The sequence below is a fragment of the Argiope bruennichi genome, chromosome 3 (genome assembly GCF_947563725.1).
Source record: "Argiope bruennichi chromosome 3, qqArgBrue1.1, whole genome shotgun sequence".
NCBI classification, from domain to species: Eukaryota; Metazoa; Arthropoda; class Arachnida; order Araneae; family Araneidae; genus Argiope; species Argiope bruennichi.
The window spans coordinates 78,648,879-78,671,047 of record NC_079153.1 but is presented as its reverse complement, the minus strand read 5'-3'; the positions used below and the strand labels follow the sequence as shown (position 1 = coordinate 78,671,047).

The 22,169-nt window shown below is 29.2% G+C and overlaps 2 protein-coding genes across 3 annotated transcripts in view; one reads left to right on the top strand and one right to left on the bottom strand.

Moving 5' to 3' along the window:
• Window positions 1–419: 419 nt before the first annotated feature.
• LOC129963366 (ADP-ribosylation factor-related protein 1-like) lies at window positions 420–9,236 on the bottom strand. Its single transcript, XM_056077700.1, has 7 exons — window positions 9,095–9,236; window positions 7,476–7,614; window positions 7,106–7,193; window positions 6,568–6,732; window positions 3,914–3,984; window positions 3,733–3,833; window positions 420–722 (listed from the first exon to the last, which is right to left on the bottom strand). The coding sequence occupies exons 2-7, from the start codon at window positions 7,566–7,568 to the stop codon at window positions 635–637; spliced, it is 606 nt and encodes a 201-aa protein (XP_055933675.1). The 5' UTR covers window positions 7,569–7,614; window positions 9,095–9,236; the 3' UTR covers window positions 420–634.
• A 210-nt stretch (window positions 9,237–9,446) lies between these two features.
• LOC129963365 (tRNA (uracil-5-)-methyltransferase homolog A-like) overlaps window positions 9,447–22,169 on the top strand; it is a 39,638-nt gene continuing 26,915 nt past the window's right edge. For both annotated transcript variants that reach the window (XM_056077698.1, XM_056077699.1), the window contains exons 1-3: window positions 9,447–9,579; window positions 9,895–10,289; window positions 13,195–13,289. In XM_056077698.1, the coding sequence (XP_055933673.1) occupies window positions 9,897–10,289; window positions 13,195–13,289 (488 nt within the window). In that variant the 5' untranslated portion in view covers window positions 9,447–9,579; window positions 9,895–9,896. The remainder of the gene's footprint in view (window positions 9,580–9,894; window positions 10,290–13,194; window positions 13,290–22,169) is intronic.

The window sequence follows — 22,169 nt, the reverse complement described above, 5'->3', positions numbered from 1 at the left end:
TAATACAATACATATAATATATATTTTCAGCATGGAGAGATTTTATAAAATACTGAATAACTTTATATAAAAGACTTTTTTTTTTTGCTTTAAAAATACTTATGGAAAAGTAACCTGCATCTGTTATTATGTAATTCATTATTAACTGTCTTTGGGTTTTGTGAAATTTGTAATACACGAGAATTTCCTCTGAAATCAAAGCATCATATGTTTTTACTGTGCACACATTGTTTTAAAATATATCCTAAAATACTGGCTAGAAAAATATTTAATGCATGCATTTTTTGTCCATTATGCTGTAAAGAAAAGGGAATTTCGTCTCTGCAGGAATATGTCATTTACGCTACATGATCCATTTATATATTTGTTAGCTTAACTTGTAGGAAAATTTATGCATTGAAAAGAGATACACAACAAAATTATGTTGGAAATATATTTAATATCAATTATTTATTAGCCTTGAATCAACAATGATAAAATGAGTAAAATATAAATATTGATAGACTGATTGAAATATCATTAATGCTCCTTTTTTTATGTACAGATGAATGTACAAAACAGATTGGAAAAGTAAAATAAAAAATGTTTTGAGTATTTACATCATTAATTAAAACAATCAGGACATTTTATATCACTAAGAATCATCATTCTTCTTTGGAGGCCGTAAAGTATTCCTACGTACACGGTGTACTACCCATTCAATGCCTTCATGAACTCCATCTCTGTTGGAATACACAATAACATAATTTTAGTTCATTAAATATATATTGTAATACACATACAATTTTTTTAAACATATCTCTAAATTTGGCACATGAAAAATTGGCATCTCTTTAACTCATTAACACCAACTTTATTTAAAATAAGGTTTTTAATAAACTCCATTAGAAACACCAAGATTAAGATAACTGAATAACAAAATAAAATTCAAAAAATTTGTTTTTGCAAAATTATTGAAAAATTAGTAAAAAGCCATTAAAATTTTTCTTTACAGTTATATATTAAAGCGTTTTTAAAATATAAAAAATTAAAAGTTTTTAAATTACAGCACTTTTATTTCAAAATCAAGCAAATAGTTGATATAACATAGTTAAAAATTTAGAAATTTGGAATACATATTGAATTTTCAGAGATAGCAAAACACAAAAAATTTGTTCAGTTTAGCTATGGAAGTGAATTGTAACTGTGATTGCAATTCATGGGTTAAATAAATAAAAATTTCTATTAAATTCAGTGAGTGAACTAAAATTTCTTTTTTAACAATTTAGTTTACACTTAAAATAGAAAAGGGATGAAATCTTGAAATATCCTTTTAAAGAAGATCTGTGGTAGAAATTTAGGAAAGATTAGTTCTGGCCCTTCTTAACTTTTTATGCTTCTTTCTATTCTGGTCATTTTTCATTTATAATCAACTTATCCATCACAGCTAATCCATGTAATAAAGATGAAATAATAGAGGTAAAATTATTTAATGTATAATTAAATAACAGAATATTGAAATTTTAATAGCTTAATAATACAATATTTTAACTTTGAAAAAAAAAAAAAAAAAAAAAAAAAACGTTAACACAGTAATTATTGAAAAAAAAAATCACTTATGTAATATAGAAATATAAATCCCCCCCTTAATATTTTTGATAGCAAAATGCTTCTAAAGAATTTCATATTAAAAAAAAATTGCTATTTTTAGTATTGAAATAATGACATAATCTAAATTATATCTTTAAAAAAATCCTTTCTGAAAATATCAATGCCAAAATTAAAGCTTCTACATTAAAGTAAAATGTTAATAAAAATAAATGACACTTTTAAACACAATATGAACTTAAAAATTTTTTTATTATTATTATGCTGAAAGTTGTTAAATAACCAATAATTAAAAATTAATTCATTAAATAACCAATATTAAATCATAAATATTGGAACAAGATTTAATCCATAAATAAATAGATAAAAATAACAATTTTGAAGAAAAATTAAATAGCAACAGAAAGAGAACAAAAGTTTAAAAGTCATCATTACATTATATATCTAATAAATTTAATTCATAATAATTTGATAAAAAAATTAGGAAAAGATATTGAGAAGAGAAACATTACTAATATACTGCAGTAATCAAAAATGAAAAAAAATTTATAAATAAACTCTAAATTGATAAAAAAAAAAGTTAAAAAAAATGCAAAACTCTAAATTAGGCATAAAAATTTATAATAACTCGAAAACGAGAAAGAAAGACAGCTTTCTGCAAGGAGAAACAACTTAAACGAAATTTTTGTTAAATTTTCCCAAATTTATTTAAAGGATGAAGTTTTATTTTGTGTTCTTAGAGAGAATTTATAGTTTAATGAATAACTGATTACTTACTATACAACTACATATGAAAAAAATGCATAATTATATAATTTTTTTTTTTTTTAAATTAAAGGAGAAATATTTTCTTTAGACAAAAAAGAAAAAAAATCTAACAAACTTATCAAAAAATACTTGGAAATTCTGATTTAATAAACAAAGTTTTCTGTTTAAAAGAAAAAGCAAAAAAAAAAAAAAAAAATGCACAGATAATACATTTTTACTTGAGTGCTATTGTTACATTGTATATGGTTAATGATTAAAATTAAAAATGTATATTCATGTGTACTTATTTAAAAAATAGAGATCCTAAAGTACAAATTTAAAAAAAAAGGCGCTTTCTTTAGGCTTAAAAGCTCTATTATTAAAAATTTAAAAGCTTTTTCAATAATGAAAACGATAAATATATCATATATAGCTAGTGAAGTGTTGAAAAAATTATTACATAGAAATGGCATAATTAGTATCCTCAGCACTTAAAGTAAAAAGAAAGAAAATAATTTACTGGAAGCAAAGTAAAGCAGTATAGTGAAGGAAAGTGGGACCCCAGCCATGATTCGATTTTTTTTTTACACCAATTGTTTTTATTTACTTAGCAAATGTAAATATTTCTCAACTCAAGGTATTCCCCCCCCCTCCTTATTATACTTAATTTTTAAAAGTACATTCACATACTAATAATTTATAATTCATGTACTAATGTTTTGCTGTTGTGACCACCACTCCCCAACTAAGACTGATGCCCAAATCAATTACATTCTCATACTAATGAAAGTGTTTGAAAGTGCATATATTTCCTATTAACTTAAAATATGAAATAAATAAAGGTTTTTGGAAGAAATATTGCAATAGATAATCAAGGGGAATTTATCTGCAAAACTTTACCTCAGCAATGCCCTACTCCATGACAATGTTATCCACATAAAACTAATTCAAGAAAGATGTTTTACAGTCACTTGTAACTTCACATTGTTCACTATATTGATAAAAGATTTGAGAAGAAAACACTGTTATGAAGAAAGTTATAGCTGAACATTGTCATGTAGAAAGTAATTTGCAAGTATTTTTCAGAATAACTCAAAGAAATTTATGAAAAGTATATTGTCTTCAAGTTATATTGTTCAGATGTATCTCTTAATCATCATGTAAAAATCTTTGAGCTGAAATAAATATTTGCTGCTTCACTCTTTTAGTTACTGTTCAACTGTTTACTTCTTTAAATATTTACTGTTTGGTTATTATACTGAATGGTCTTTACAAGATCAAAAATTCAAGTGCAGACCAAAAAATATGACAAAATTCTTAAATCTCATTAGACTATAAACATAAACTTTAAAATAAAGAATAAATTATTATTTCAAGATACATGAAAAATAATTTTACCCATGCAGAGCAGAAACAGCCAGAACATGACAATCTCTTCTACCAATTAAATGCTTACTCTCTCTAAATACTTCTTTGATGCGGCCAACTGTTAAGCATTTCTGGGGAAAACATATCAATTATTAGAAACTGGAATTGGATTTTTAAAATTACACAAGGGAGAACTATGATATATACATACTGGAATATCTTGTTTATTAGCAACTAGAAGCAGTGGAACACCAACCAATGAAGGATTAGTAATCATTTTGTCTGAAAAAACAAGTAATAAATTTGCAAAGAAGTATTAATTATTTTATCAAGATAAAAAAAAAATCCTACTGATAATAAATATCAATCTTGTATATAAATTAATAAAAATATTTCACACACAAGCATTAAGTAATTTCCTTATGAATTTCATACATTTTTACTTCTGAAATGAACAATATAGGGAAAATTGAAATTTAAGGACAATTTATAATAAATATATGTATATTTTTAAGGCTTTGACTTATTTTAACAACTATTTCAGAAACTAAAAAATTCTGAAATTTATTTTGGTACCCTAGTACTAAAAAGCATAGACCATATTATAATCTAAATAGATATAAGATATTTGTGACATTGTACTGTTTACTTTCAAATCTAATTATGTACCTTATATTTTTATTTTGTCTGTAGGAGGAAGGAGTTTGAAAAAATATTTAAGGTGTTTATAGATTCCACACGATTTTTATATTGAATTATATCTTCCTCTATATTACAGTTTGTAATTTTGAATTACTATTATTTGATGAAGATGAGTAAATCAGATAAGTGGTTAATATAATAGGATATCAGAAGATTCAATCACCCTCATATCATAAAAAATAACTATGATTAAATTCTTGATTTAATCACAGTTATCATATTTAATCACACACTATTTTACATGTAATAATAAACTTTTAAATGTTAGAAATATTAATTTATAATTTTTTTCACTTTGTCATTAATTACTATATTATATATTATGTATCTAGGAACTTTCTAAAGTACAAAACTTAAAATCAATATGAATATTAATTTTGTATTTTTAAGGGAATATATATTTATATTTCTTCCACGTGAAAAAAAAAGCAAAAAAAAAAAAGTGTTTTTGAACTGAAAAGAATTAAAAATAAAATTCCCAAATATCTGCAGTAAATTAATTTTTAAAGACCTTTACTAAAAGATCTGATAAATTATAATACTGAACTATACATCAATTTTTAGCTTTTTACCCCATTCAATTAATTATCAGATTAGAAATATTTTTTAAATATCTGTTCAGAGAAAACTAATAAAATTTCAAAACCTAATAATTCCATCAAATAAAAATACAAACTGGAGGAAGTTATGCAACCAGGGAACAAGTGTCATTTAAATAGTTTCAGGAAACATAATTGCACACTCTACCATAGAGTATATAATTTATTATGTTAAATTGTGCCATCAGCAATTCTTTGGGTGATGAATAATTTAAAAAACAATATTAAATTTTGAAGGGAAAAAATTGGATTAAAATTTTTTTTGCACAATTTTATCTTAAAATCTGGTATTGCTTAGGTCAAAAAATTCTGGTATTGTTTTTCAAATGCATACTTTTGCTTATTTGTGCAATAGGAATGTCAAGCAGCAGAAGTAAGAAACATTACTAAAAACTTTTTTTATAAACTAATATCTATGCAAATAAACAAAAAAAATTCATTACGGGAGTGCAATTAAAATTTCAAATAAATAATTATACATTGCTCACTTTATTATTTATAACAATCTTAGGAAAATAGTTTATTATGTATTGAATTTTTGCATAATTAGCAGGATGTAAAAGAGTTCAATCTATCACAATACTGATGATTAACAATTAGTTAATATATAGTTAAAACTATTTATGCATAAAGTTCCAGGGAATATCAATAAGAAATTTACATAATTTTGTACACAAAAGTAAATAAATGCAATGAAAGATAATATAAAATGAAAATGACAGTATTGCCAATTTTTTGTTTTTCTGTATAACTTCTATTCGTTTTGAGGCACTTGTTCCAGTATTGATCAATTAGAAAATATCCAGGTCTCACAGAACATGACTGGCTCATATGAAATTGCCATTAAAGACACACTTTTGATTAAAGAAAAACCCTTTAATGGTTGAAACAGATAAAAATTTTAGAGTGTTGTGACCAAGGCTATACCGTGAATAGTCTAAAACTTCCCAACAGAATCATTGCAATTTTTCACAAAAGGGCTGGTGGTATTCTATAAGACTGGAATTTCAAACTGATCCAGAGGCGGGACAAATGTCTCGACAAGAATGGCAATTATGCCGAAAAATTATAAAATAGTAATATTTTCACTTACATTTTATACTTCCATGCACTGCATTTTTTAGTACTTTGAACAAAATAAGATGCAAGACAGTTCTATTTGAACTTGATTTTTATTACAATTTTATTTTGTTTTCATAATAAAAAGTAAATAATTTATATAATTTTCAAAATTTTTTCAACAGTTTCAATAACTGGTTACTAATTAGCAAATTTTATTCATTAACTGTTACACCAGAAAAAAAATGTTTCTTCAAGCATTCTATCTTGAAGAAAATAACATGACAACCAAATTAAATAAACTATACAATGGTTATAAAAATAGAAAAAATTAAAATATAACTTAGGTAACAATTAACATATTAACTGAATTAGCATACAGATTAATTGGAAAACTTTCTAAATTTTTTATTTTAACACTCATGAAAAAATACTGGAAAGCAAAATCTTAAGTATTTCATAGAACCTAACTCCATAGATAAGAAAAGAGTGAGTTAAGAATTACCAAATGCTTCTTTTGATTCCTGTAAACGATCAATATCTGAAGAATCTACTATGTAGATAACAGCATGACATTCAGCATAGTATTTATCCCAAAGAACTTGCAGGTCTTCTTGTCCACCTAGATCCCAGAAGTTCAGACGTACTCCATGCATGTCAATACGACCAACTAAAATTTTTATTTTTTAAAAACATTTTTATTCTTCATTAATATTTATATAACATGTTTCATTAATCTTTCAGGAATGAAAAAAATCAAAACATCACCTCAATTTTTAATTATATTTCAGTAATCAGCATCAGCTTACTAATACTGATATTAATATCAACCATTTAAATGTCAAAGTTTAAAATAATATTCTACTTAAAAAAAAAAAAAAACAGTCGTCATTTTTTAATATGTTTAATCTATTGCAAAGAAAAAATAATTCCTCTATTTGCCTTTGGAAGCTGCAAAACTATTTGCTTATAAGTAATGGCATTAACATAAAAATATAATGACAAATTCCTAACTAATGAATAAAATTTACATTTATACTTACTATTAAGTCCCACAGTAGTAGTTATTTTATTTGGATTTAATCCTTTATAATTTTTAGAGAATTTTGTTTTTGTTTGCTCTAAAAATGTCTGAAAATAAAAGAGGGTGAAAAATATAAATTAAAAAAATGAAAGACATGCACAAGAACTAAAATTCTCATAATACAAGCTATATCAAAAAAAAAAAAAAAAAATTTTTATTCTTAATATTTAGATAATTTAAAGAAAAACTTCATATGAATATGAAATTTATGAAAACAGAACATTTTAAATGAGTTATAACACTAAAGAGAAAGTAAGAAAATGATAGAGAGATTAATAATCCATTCACATATTTTTATTATACAAGATTTTGAATAGTAATAAAAATACCGTTTTTCCAGCATTGTCTAATCCCAGAATTAGGACAAAGTATTCATCCTTCTGAAATAAATATTTCCAGAGCCCATATAATAAGGTATACATTATGAAGAGTAAAACTGTGATGTAAGAATACTGTTTAGGCTGCCATCTGAAAATAAGGAATTGTTTTCAAATATTAAAAACTTGCACTCCATTCAAATAAATTTTAACCAAGTTTAAAGTACTGATAGTATATTAAACTAAAAGAACCTGTGATAAAGAAAAAAAAAAAAAAAAAAAAAAAAAACTAATAACCAATATAAGATTCTCACAGAAATTAATAAAATTGGCAAACTTATATTTAATATATTTTTGTGTAAATGACTTAAAGCAATTATAAGAAAAACTGTATTCTAAACAATAAAATGTAATGATTAAAAAAAATAATCACATTAAATTTTGATATTTTACAAATAACTGACAGCCAGGGGCAGTTCAAAGCATGCACAAGCATTGCAATATTGTGGAATTCCTAACTTGTTTCATAATGTAAATTTAATCATTATTTTATTTTATATTTAAATCTATCAATAATCTAATACAATTTTATTCTAAATACTCTCAAAACATTAAAAGTTACAACACCTCAACAATTACAATTCATGAGTTGGTACAGCTAACAATACAAAATTCATGATTAAAAATTAACTTATAAAGTAAAACATATTAAGAGCAATTGACATAAATATTTCCCATTAGAAAGGAAAAATAACCTCAACTCCTCAACAATTACAATTCATGAGTCGGTACAGCTAACAATACAAAATTCCTGATTAAAAATTAATTTATAAATCAAACCATGTTAAGAACAATTGACATAAACATTTCCCAATAGAAAGGAAAAATAAATAAAATCTAAGAATTTTATCTGAATTTGTTTAGAGTTTTTAACAAAAATAAAAATCCAATGAAATTTTATTTCTATTTTCAGGATATATTTCTTGTAATTTTAGGTTAATTTTGAATTGCTACAATCGTTTCTGAAAAATACAAAATTAAAATTCCATTTAATGCTTTGTGATAAGAGCACTATCAGTGGTTTAAATTTAATATTATATTTAATAAAGAAATTGTAAATCATTAATTTTTGCATAAAGAATAACTTCATGAAAATAATTAAACTTCTAAACCAATTAAAAAAATACAGTTTTGAATCATAATACATAAATTCGATTTTTTAAAATTCTGCTTAATCTTATTATTTCCTTGATAAAGCTATTAATGGTATTCTATAAATAACATATTAAGAAAATTAATCAATTTGTATTGCTCACATTTAAATATTTTGGAGAATACAATTGCTGATATAATTTATTTCGAATTACAAAAAAGGGAGGAAAGGACAAATGTTTAATCTAATAAAAAAAATTATAATTTTCACAAAAAAAAAATCTCATATGCGCTGGCCTATGATATTTATAGGAATAAGATAGGAAATTTTTTAAATGAAATTAATATACATAAATTTTTGCTGTTTTAAAATTAATAACTAAAACTGAACTACGTGGTTAATATACAATCATCCATTAAAAAACACACTTATAAACGCAGAAAAAGAAACAAAAAAACAGCATTTTACAAAGACTTACTTTAAAAAAATAAATTTTAAGTAGTATAAGTATTCGCAATAGTTGTTAGAAAGCGTAAAGGAGTTATTGAACTTAAACTGAATAATTGGTTTCTTTTTTTTTAAAGACCGTCACCTGTTTTGTCAACAAATTGCATTAGCTAGAAGAGTTGAGAGGAAGTGAGAACTCTTCAAAGTTTGTTTTCATTCCTATTTTTATATTTTAAAACTCTAGTATTATATTTTGACAAAAAATGATAGAAAATTTCGAACACAATTTCCCAAATTATTTTTTAAACTATATAATTTTTAGGTAGATAAAATTTTTCTTCAGTTAAAAGTTGTAATAGTTTTGTGTGTGTGTGTGTGCTCATGGCAATCTCAGTGACAGTTTATTTCTGAAAAAAACTTTACAGTTAGTTTAAACGTGACTTGTATCAGTACTACTTTTAAACTTTTACTACTTTTTGAACCTTAAGTCTGCAGGGTTTTTTTCAATTCTGAAACGTAAGTAGTGTGCAAGTTTTAATTTAACTTTTACACGTGAATGGTATTAGCTTGAATTAAATGACAACTTTTTGAATCTGATGTTTGCCGGTTTTTCAGTTCTGAAAACATAAAGAGTAATTTATTTCATTGCAGTTATCGTAGAATATTTAACGCTTTATATATAACATGCTTTAGTTTTGTTAGAATTGAAGAGCAGTGACAGAGAACTGAAATTTTATTTCTTTTGTGTAATATTTTTCTTTCTCATTAAAGTATATTTACTAGCTGATATTATGTTATACATCAGATTTATCATAAATTTATCGCTTTCAGCTATGGAAGTAATTGTTGATGTCAAGCAAGAACCATCAGATCATCTTAAAAAATCTTTGGATGTTAATTATGATAAGGATTTAAATATGGAAACAGACAAGAAAGCTGATTCGAGTTCATACGACTCTACAGATAATTTAACTGTTGAACCAGATATCAAAGTTGAAACCAAGCAAGAGCCATTAGATCACTGTGAAGAATCTCTGGATGTTAATCATGAGAAGGATTTAAAAACGGAAATAGACATGGAAACTAATTCAGTTGTTGAATCAAATAACAAAGAAGAAAACGTCAAAAAGGAACTGGATCTTTATTCATATACAAAACTAGATGATTTCACTTCAGAAATATTTAAAATTGAATTGGGAAACTTGCCAAACTATATTGGTTATGGAGTAAGTATTTGTTTTTATAACTTATGAAGTCAGTGTGTCGTGCACAATTCTTTTATTTAATAACTGGAATTTTTAAAGTGAAAAAAAATTTATTAAAGAAATTTTTTAAGAAGTATCTAATTGTTATTAAAAAATATTTCTTTAAAACTGACCATATTTTGCATTGGTTTTATATTATTTTAATGAGAATATTTTTGAAATGTATAATGTGAAGAAGTGACACAATTTTTCTTTGTATTAGTTGGCAAAATTATTAATCACAATTAAATATTATCAGTATAAGATTTATAATTAATACATTTCAAATTGACTGAACAAACTAATTTGTGTAACTATTTTGTTAATGATGCAATTTCTCATTATTTTGAGATATAATGTATACATTTTAGCTGAAATATTATGATTATTTAAAAAAAAATTATATTATAATATATATATATATATATATATATATATATATATATGTAATAATTTTAATTTAACTATATTGTAAGAATAATATTTTAATCACTTGAAATTTGGTTGCACTTTAGCATTAATTTTTGAGCTGTATTGGTTCTGACTCCAAATTTACCTTAATGATTAAAACTCCATTACTTTACTTTAATCCCCATTCTACTTTACAAAATAATCTTTATTGCAGTTTTTACAACTATAATGCAGTTTATATTTTTTAGAACAACACAAACTACAATCTTTTTGTTGCCTTTTCAAAAACAATAAATAATGAAAAAAATATATATAAACTGTTATTTTAAAGTTCTGCATAAGTTCAAGCCACAAAGTACTTCCTTCCCAGCAACTAAGTTATATCACAGCATATTGCTACCTCTCAAAACACACTATTTGCGAAGATATTATAAATATTTGTAAATGCTAATCAAAAACTCGCACGGGTTTAATTGTTTGTCCTATGTGCGATTGTTTTTCAGAAAGTTTTTTTTAAATTGGAGGTAAGTCTGTTTAAAGTTGACTGGTTGTCTTATCAACTTTTTTGATTGTTCTGTAGTAACATCTGGTATTTACAAGAAATATGCAGGCTTTAATCTATCAATAGACACAGTAACATCTTTGTTTTTTGATTTTTATAGTAAAATATTTTTCTTTTTTTTCAACCACTTGGAAAGGACTATTGTAAGGAGGCTCTAAATGCTTTTTAATTCTGTCTTTATGAATAAACACATGTGATGTTATTTTCAGTCTTTAGGAACAAATATTTTTTGGACATATTTATCAAATACTGCTCTAGGTCCAATTTCTTCCATAGTTTTTTTAAGCTGCTTGATTAAAATATCAGGTGGTCTAGGAGTTGTGCAATTTTAGAAAAATTCTCCAAGTAAATGAATATTTTGTCCATAAATCATTTAAGCAATAGTGTATGCCGGATCTTCTTGCATAGCTGTGCATAGGCCAATAAGAACAGTTGGAAGTGTTTCACTTCAGGCCAGGTTATTGTGTCCATTTGTACGTTTTTAAGAGATCTATGGAAGTGCTTGGTCTTCCCATTAACTTGGGGATGGTAAGCAATTGTATGTTGCAATTTTATTCCACACATGTTTGATAGATGGTTAAATAACTATGAACTAAGCTGCGCTCCACGATCTAATACTCTAATACGACATGACATGCCAAATCTTGAAATCCAGTTAGAATAAAATGCATTGACAACTGTGTCTGCTGCAATGTTGTTAAGCGTAATCATTTCTATATGGATGTACCAGTAAATGGTAGTAGTGGGTCTAGTGAGATCAATATGCACGTCACTAAATCTTTCTGAAGGAAGTTGAACATCACCAAAACTTGATTTAACGTGCTGCTAATTTTACTTTTTTGACTTATCATGTAAGATCGAGACCAAAGCTTCACATCTTTACTGATACTTGGCCAAATAAATTTAGACAATAAGAGCTTTACTGATGATTTAATGCCGGGATGGGCTATGCTATGCATTTGCTGAAATATTTTCATGCGATAATTTTTAGGAATATGTGGTCTGATGTTATTCGTTGAAGTTTCACACCACAAACACTTCCCAGAAGATAGTGGATACTGCTTGAAGTTCAGAGAAATTGCTGATGTCTTTAAATTCTATAATTCTTTATTCCTATTTTGTTCATCTGCTATTTTATTTTAATCAATCAAAGAAATTTTTACAATTCTAGATAAAGTATCAGCTACAATGTTATCTGGACCTTCAACAAGCTGTATAACAGTTGAAAAATTGGGAAATGTGTTGTTAATGTCTAAGTTTAACTGGTTTTTGTTTAAATACAAAGGTTGTATGTTTATGAATATTTTAAATGTTCTTACTTCCAGTAAAAATGTGAAGTATTTGATGAAAAGATAAATTCCTATCATAAGTACTGTAATGTTTTTGTGCTTTGTTTAGTTTTTTGGAATAAAATGCAATAGGTTTTAATCCATTATCTTCAAATTGTTGAAATACTGCTCCAATTGCCGATTTTGAAGTATCTGTATATAATTCAAGATTTGAAAATGATAAGAGGGCACAACAGATGTGCCAATTAGTTTAGTTAAATGCCAAGTTCAAAATGCTTACTTATTTTTTCTTTTCTTTGCTTTCTGGTCAGTCAGCCCATTACACAGTTCTCATCATGAGTTTTAAAATAAAATCTTGATAATTAATAAAACTTGGACTATTTTGTTATATCACGATGAATAAAAGTTAAAAAACTCTATGCCTGTTTCATCAATATATATATATATATATATATATATATATATTCTCTCTCTGTGTGTGTGTGCATACACAATAGGAGATTTTTTTTATACTTTATAACATTATTCATTCTTATATAACATTCATTCATACAGTAAACTTGTTACTGAATTTCTATGTTTAAAAATTAACACTCTCTCTATTTTTCATTTTATATTTTTATAGCAACTTCGTAAATTATTGAATTCAAATTTGAAATTGCATCCTCGAAAAGTTAAAGCAATTGGGAACCCTCCTCATTTTGCATTCATTACCTTCAGGTAATTTATTTATTGTATTGTATGTGTATGTTTCTGATTGTAATTTAATTTGTTTACTCAGTTTTTAATTTACAAAATGAAAGAATTTGATATTTTCTTGCTATGTAGCAAGAAAATTTCAGAGTATACTAATATGTGATATAAATTTATAAGTATATACTTATAGTCCCTTTAAAATTAAAGTCTTTCATAAGCACATTGTGTTATGTTGTTCTATAATTAATATTATTTTTAAAAAAATACCTTGTCATTTCTAGTAAGTTGAATTCAAATTATTCTTTAAAATGGTGTTTCTAGGGTTTTCTTACTTTTGTACTTCCTAAAATTATGTTAGTATATTATGTTATTGTTAAATTCGTGTATTTAATGACAGATGTTAAAACTTTCTTTATATAAGATGAATGAACAATATTATTAAATATTCACTCTAGTTAAAAATCATTTTAAGACAGAACTACTTGTCAATACATAATTCATGAAATTTCTTTTAATATTAGAATATAGGTCTGAAATTGTTTTAACAAATATTTTTACTTTTCCCTAAAAATAAGGATTTATCTTTCCTTCCTAATAATTGATTCAAAATAAAATACAACTAAAGGAGATTACTGAAGTCTGGAGAATTTTTACATTTGAATTTTACAGCGGAATTTAAAAAAATAATGATAAATAAGTTGAAATAATTAATATAATCTAATGCACCTAATCTAATACATATAATCTAACACCTTTATAAATAAGAGGAAGTCATTTTCTAGCCACCTGTATGCCATTTTGCTATGTATATAATGTATTATTTATTTTCATATACTAATATGTGAGTCAACATAATTTTTCTTCTTCTATTGAGCTATATTGTGTTTGCATCAGACCATTGAACTCTCAATTTGGAAGATTCTGCTACTATGAAACTCGAAGTGATAAATTTTTGAAATAATTATAGGTTTCATATAACAAGCTGCCATTCTGCTATTTTATCTCCTTTTGCTGTCTGATCTTTTGCATTCTTATTAATACATATTTTATTATATAATTAGCAGTGCCCACGACATGATGAATGTTAGTGAAATTAAAATTTGAAAAAATTAAAATGAAAAAAATTATTTCAAATGCCATTTTTTTATTGTTGTTTGTTTGAAAACCCACGACAGAGTTCATCAGCTCCAATCACTTGATTAACTCCAAAAATTTCAGGTTGACAGGAAAGCTTCAGCCATTTAGATGTGTCATTAGTAGTCACCAGCCCTTTGCCACTCTCTCTTATACAGTGAAATTGATGAATGATTAAAAAACTTTCACTTTACATTTTCTAGGTGGAAAAATATCGGCTGAGTTCCAAAAAATCATTATACCAGTTCAAAAATTGTTTCATATTAATATTTATGACCCCTAGATACATTATTAATGTTTTATAACCTTTTTCAGAAGACATATGCATATTATAAAAAAAAATCAATTTACTATAAAAATATCTCTCTGTATGCAAACCAATGTTGTTGTTTTTTTCTCTTTATAATGTTCTGTTGTAATTTGATTGCATTTAAGCAATTCCTTTGCATAATTTTTTTTTTTGTTGTAGCTAAATTTTGCAAATAATATATTTATGCATCTTGGTTTAAATTCATTTTTTTTTCAAACTATTGAACTAAAAAAAATGTTCCAAATTTTTCTGTCAATTCAAACACATGTATAATCCAAACTTGCAAAATGTTGCCAAATAGCATTTAACATATTCAGGAAGATTCAATATCCACATAAGAGTTTTTTTTTTAAATAAATATTTCCATTATTCATGGTTTCTTAATTTGACAAAAATGCTACATTAATAAAGAAACAAAACTTTATTGGGGGAATGTTTTAAATCTTCACTGATTGGATAAGTTACAAAAAGCTTTGATTTCATTCAGGGAATAATTGAAAAACAGTCAATGAAGGTATTTGATTATTCTTGTTTTAAATTAAATAGAAATGGCCAAATTATCACCTTAAAAATGTTGAAATCACTAGAAAAAAATGTCAGATACAGAAGTTCTTGTTTCAATTTTTAAAATTTTGTTGGAAAAAATAACTAATTAATGACTAAAAAATTTCTTAGAATTCAATGAATTATGCTGGAAGTCCAGAACATTTTTCTATAGTACAACATTTGTTTGCTCTTTTGTTATGCAAGGATTTGTAGCATCTGGCAACCCCAGTGTGAGTGAGCAATCATTTTTATGCGAGTTTCAGGCTAACGAAGTGAGCGGTGAATGAAACTTTATGGTGTTTAACTTCTGATTATGGAATTACTTACTTAAATGATTACCAAAACACTTCAGTGGTGACTTGTGGACTGCTTGGGAGTAGAATGAATGAATCGCATTTTGACTCTTGTGCAAAGAAAATATGCTCATCAAAGCGTTTCCATTTCTTTTGGAGCTACTTTTGTTTGACGGATTTTTAGTTTCGGTTCTTAAACACTTCTCATTTCGAATTCTACGCAGTTGTCTACTTGCTTGGGACTAAAGGATTTCTTGCATCGTGTCTGAGGTAAGTGCAGTACAAATATTCGGTCTATAATAGATAGGATCCTACTCTTTGGTTTATGGTTTATTATGTGCGAAAGCAGCTGTTCCTAAACCTATTACAGAATCTGTAACGAAATATAACTACGTTGTTTCCCATTTGCCGCCTGAGGTCGTGTCTGTTGTGCTTTATATTTTAATGACGCCTGATACTGAAGATCTGTACTCTCATTTAAAAACGGAACTCATAAATAGATCTGGGGAATCTTCGCAGCAGGAGATTCGTCAGCTCCTCTCGGGCCAAGAATTAATGGCAGGAAACCTCCTGACTTATTGAGAAATATGAAACGTCGGGCAGAAACATTAAAAGTCCCAGAAAACTTCATGCTAGAATTATTTTTGCATCTTCTACCAACATCGGTACAAACTATCTTAGCTCCCAATACAGACTTAACATTAGATAAGCAGCTGAAATTTCTGATAGGATTTTAGAAGTTACATTTGTTCCCATGGAAATTGATGTTGTTAATAAAACCAATACGAATTTCGTGGAAAGAAAAATTACTTCGCGAAATGGAAAAATTAAATGCCCTAATCGGTAAACATGAGTTTTCTCGTAGCCGCTCCCCTTTCCGCAAAAACAGATCTAACCACAGATCGAGAAATAACAGTCAAAATCGAAATTCATCCGTTTGCTGGTATCACCGTCATTTGCAAAAAAACTGCAAACCCGAAAAATGCGTTTCCCTTTCAATTTTCAGGGAATAGAAAATGGCGATGTATATTTTGCCACAGACATCGCGTCGCTTGTTCATTCGAGACCAGATATCAATTTCCTTTCTTGTCGACACAGGCTCCGACGTGTCTTTAATTCCCACTAACATCTATCAAAAAAGAAATCCTTCCCAGCAAACAATTTTTGCAGCTAATTCGTCCTCAAATAATGTTTACGGACTAAAAACCCTTTCCTTAGATTTTAAATTAAGAAGAGTATATTCTTGGACATTTCTCATAGCCGATATCAGTGTAATGTGTTGTAAAATATTTCACTCTGTTTATTTTTTTGTCTAATGTATGTGTTCAATTTAAGATTGTGCAATATTATTTTCAATATCTGAATACAAACCGTCCACCTATAACCTAAGAATTATTTGTTTTGTTTTGATTTAGCTTGTGCTGTATGGCAACATCTTGTAAATAGTGTAGTTTGTTTTTGAATGTGTTTGTCCGTTAATAAAGAACTGTGATATGCAATCAGGGTCGTTAATTGCATTTAAGAACACTGATTAATACACTTTTTCGTGAGTATATCACTCATCTGGGGATCATTTGAGTGAATTGTAATAGAAAAGGCATCCGCAACGATATTTTTACTGACATTGTTTACATTTCTGGCGTTACGCGACAGGACATTGTTTTTGAATACAAATATGTTTAAAACAGCTAAGGGCTTCTTGAAAGAGGACTTGTTGTTTGTAGCAGAAGAAATTGGAGAGACACTGCCTGATAAGGTAAAAATTTCTGAACTGAAATATATTATTTTGAATAGCAAAGAGTATTTGGATGATCCAGACTTTGTGACAAATATTTTAGTAACGGCCGTGAGCCAGCGAAAACTAAAAAAAGAACAAAAACAAAAGAAAACAGAATTTGAAAAAGCGGAAAGATTAAAACAGCTAGAATACGAAGAAAGTGGAAAAATAAGAGAACACGAACTGGAATTGGCGAGAATCAGACCAACGTTGCCAATTACAGGTGAGTCTCAAAATACTGTTATATCTGGTGCTAAAAAGAAATTTAATCTGCCAAAATTAGAATTTAGACAGTTTAATGGCGATATTAAAGATTGGCTACAATTCTGGAGCCAGTTTCAACACATTCATAACGATGATGAAATCGCGCCTGAGAATAAATTTCAATATCTTGTGCAAGCTACTGTAAATGGATCACGGGCCCGAGAAGTAGTAGAAAGCTTCCCGGCAACAGCAGCCAATTATGCCAAAGCAGTTGAAAGTTTAAAAGCGCGATTTGGGAGAGATGAACTATTAGTAGAAGTTTATGTACTGGAATTATTAAAGCTGATTATTTCGGTTCAGAAACATGAGAAAATATCGATGACATCTCTCTATGATAAACTCGAATCTTATCTGAGAGACTTTAGGAGTAACTACTGATAAATGTGCTCCAATTCTTTATCCCATGGTGGAGTCTTGTTTTCAAGAGGACTTTTTGAAAGCATGGAATAGAAGTGCTTCTTCAGCAGTCTCAACTGATGCTAAAGAACGTTTAACCAACTTAATGACTTTTCTTAAAGCAGAAATGGAGGGCGAAGAAAGAATTAATTTAGCTATGGCTGGTTTTGGCTTGGGTGCAGATGAAAATCGCCAATCATTTAAGAAAAAAGTAAGATTTTCCAATGAAAAAGGTACCTACAGCTGCGAATTTATTTACTAAGCTTCAAAAGAAGTGAAGAAAGAATGTGTTTTCTGTACTGGGAAACACTCGAGCCCAGACTGTTTTCAAGCTCAGAAGATGAGTTTGGCTGAAAGGTATAATATTTTAAGGGAGAAGCAATGTTATTTTGCTTGCATAACACCAAAGCATACATCTCGTTCTTGTAAGGCATTTTTAAGATGTGTAATATGTGGAAAAAAGCATGTCCCACTTATATGTGAGTCTCTAGAGGCAAAGAATCAAGAATCATTCAAGAGTGAGAATAAGAGTCCAAATGTTGAAGTTAATATGGCCAACAACACTTCTAGTCCCAGAGTGTTCCTTCAAACGTTGAAATTAAAAATGGTGTGTGGTAACAAAGAAATCCCAGTTAGGGCAATTCTAGATTCTGTGTCACAAAAGACTTATGTATTAAAGAATGTTGTTGAGAAAATGGGATATATCCCACTCAGAAAAGAAATTCTGATGCACTCATTGTTTGGGGGCATTGAATCTGACAAATGCGAACATAATTGCTATAGGATAAAGCTGAGAAATCAAGACAACAGTGTTACATGCAACCTGGAAGCATTAGACCAGCCATCTATATGCGACAAAATTTCATCAGTCACTCCAGTTTCTTGGATTACAGAGCTTCATGAGATGAAGATCAGGCTATCAGATATAGGGAAGGAGCCACAATCTGTGCAAGTGCTTCTTGGCTCAGATGTGATAGGGAAGCTCATGACTGGCCAACGCAGAGTTCTATCCTGTGGGCTTGTTGCCATGGAGACATTACTTGGCTGGACTCTGTCAGGTAAAGTTCCTGAGAGTGAGATGTCGTCATACAATGCTATGCTGGTGGCCTCCCTATTTGTGAAAGAGATGGATATCTCCCAATTATGGAGATTGGATTCCTTGGGGATCCAAGATCCTTCAGAACAAAAAACCAAAGAGGAGCTTCATAAAGCGTCGATTGAGCACTTCTTAAGAACTGTCAAGGTCGATGAAGAAGAGCGATTCCTTGTCTCCCTGCCGTGGCTTGACGGTTATTTGCCTCTTCCAGACAACTTCAGTTTGGCACTCAAAGGGTTGCAAGTGACAACCCATAAGCTGAAGAAGGAAAACTTATTTCAAGAATACGGTGATGTCTTTAAAGAATGGGAACGAGAAGGCATAATTGAAGAAGTTCCCCAAGAAGAAATAAAGTCTGCTTGTCACTATCTGCCCCATCGACATGTGGTGAAGCCGAACAGCACTACGAAAATTAGGCCCGTCTTTAACGCTTCATCAAAACAAAAGGGAGTGGTCAGCCTCAATGACTGTTTGGAAAAGGGATTAAACTTGATTGAATTGATCCCTTCCATGTTAACAAGGTTTCGACTGTATAGGTTTGGCATTTCTGCTGATATACGGAAGGCCTTCTTACAAATAAGTCTATATAAGGAGGATCGAAATTTCCTGCGATTTTTGTGGCACAGTGAAGAAGGAGAGCTCATACATTACCGACATTGCCGAGTGGTGTTTGGTGTTTCCAGCAGCCCATTCTTGCTTGGGTCAACAATACAATACCACTTGGAGAGAAAGTTGGAAGAAGCGAAGCAAGGCCGGGGAAGATACCCTGAGTGCATTATTCAAAAATTGATGAACAGCTTTTATGTGGACAATTGTTTAGCAAGCGTCAAAACCCAGTCGGAGTTAGAACGATTTATTGACGTAGCTACGGAGATCATGGCTGAAAGAAAATTTGACTTACGAGGGTGGGAGCACTCTAGCCCATCTGATCCTATAACAAGTCCTACAATCATCCTGGGAACGATTTGGGACAGACATTGTGATACTCTTTCAATAAATATTCCTGATTTGAGGAAGAGGTAATCACGAAAAGAAATATTCTTGCTGCTTCCCACAAAATGTTTGATCCCTTGGGGATTACCAGTCCAGTGTTGCTACTACCAAAACTCTGGCTACAAAATTTATGGAAATCTAAAATCGGTTGGGATGAAGAAGTAGATCTAAAAACACGTCAAGATTTTCTGAAGTGGCTAATGGAGCTGGAATATTTGAAGCATGTTAAAATACCAAGATGGTTACACTGTGATAGCGGATTTGAGAATATTTCATTGCATTTTTTTTTGCGACGCAAGCAAACTAGTCTATTCTACGGTTGTTTTCCTACGAGTCGATAGTGGAAACTCTGTACACATACAACTGGTGCAGAGTAAAACCAGAATTGCACCTTGTGGAAAAAAGGAAACAACTATTGCAAGGCTGGAACTTCTTGGTGCTGCTATATCTGCTCGTCTTTCTTCCACTGTCTTGAAAGAGTTTCCAACAGACAATGTTTATTTCTGGACAGACTCTACTGCAGTGCTAGCTTGGTTGAAGAGAGAAGAACCGTGGGGTATATTTGTTTACAACCGTGTTCAAGAAATTCGGAAGCTGACACCAGTCAAAGCCTGGAGACACGTTCCTGGAACACTGAATCCAGCGGACTGTCCAAGTAGAGGGTGTTCAGGGAAGCAGCTTTGCAATTCGAAATGGTGGGAATGTCCCAGTTGGTTGTATCTTTCGTCTCATGAATGGCCTGTTAGATGTGGTAGTAGATGTCAAAGAGGAAGAAGTGAATAAAGAGAGAACAGCTATCGTGACCTCTATGATGAATATTCAAAGAACAGGTATTAAGAGTGATTATTTTTCCACCTATAGTAGAAACATTAGAGTAGTGGCATGGATTCTACGTTTTATTCATAATGTTTCGAATGCAACCAAGTTAAAAGGAAGCTTAGTCTATGAAGAATTCAGACAAGCAGAGATTTTCTATTTCAAGTCCATGCAGTCAAATGCCTTTCAAGATGAGAGACTTCTTGCTAAAATGCAAGCATTTAAAGATGAAGATGGGCTTCTGAGAATAAGAACCAAACTGGCAGATAGTTGTGAGAAGGAAGATTTCAAGTTCCCAATTCTCTTACCTGCCAATGATGTTGTAGTGAAATTAATTCGAGAGGAGCATATAAAAGCAATGCATGCAGGCTCTTTAATATTACTCGCCCGGCTTAGAGAGAAATTTTTGGATAATTAGAGCCAAAAGATTAGTAAAGCAGGTTCTTTCTGAGTGTGTGATTTGCAAGCGTTTTAAAGCTAAACATCTTGAAGTGCCCTTCGCTCCACTGCCTAGAGATAGAGTTACTCGGACAAAGGTATTTGAAGTAACAGGAGTAGATTATGCAGGTCCTCTTTATCTTAAGTCGAAAGGAAAGGCCTGGATTGTTTTATTTACTTGGGCTGTCTACAGAGCGGTGCATTTTGAATTAGTCCAATCACTCACTACTGATACTTTTATTCAAGCCTTAAGGCGATTCATTGCGAGAAGAGGCAGGATTTCAGTACTTTACAGTGACAACGGTACTAATTTCGTAGGGACAAATAATGCGTTGCCAGCATTAGATTGGGATAAAATTGCTGTGTACTCAACTGCTCAGAAAATCACTTGGAAATTTATCCCACCCACAGCAGCCTGGTGGGGTGAATGGTGGAAGCGTGTTGTGAGAATGCTCAAAGAGCTTTTACGTCGAGTATTAGGAAAATCTATTGTAAATTATGAAGAGCTCCTAACCATCTTATGTGACTGTGAGTCAATAATCAATGCTAGACCGTTGACATACATACAAGATTATCCAAATGAATTGCTACCTTTGACCCCAGCCATGTTTATTCACGGAAACAGCAACTATGAAACGCCAGATTTAGATAAAGTAGATCGATCTTCGTTGGTAAAGCGCACCAAATATTTGCAGAAGTTGCGTGAAGATCTTAGACAAAGATTTAGAAATGAATATCTTGCTCTTCTGGTCCACAGAGGGACAAGGAAAAGTGATGTTTTAGAAGTGGGCGATGTTGTACTGATTGGGCATGACAATATTCGACGCATTGACTGGCCTCT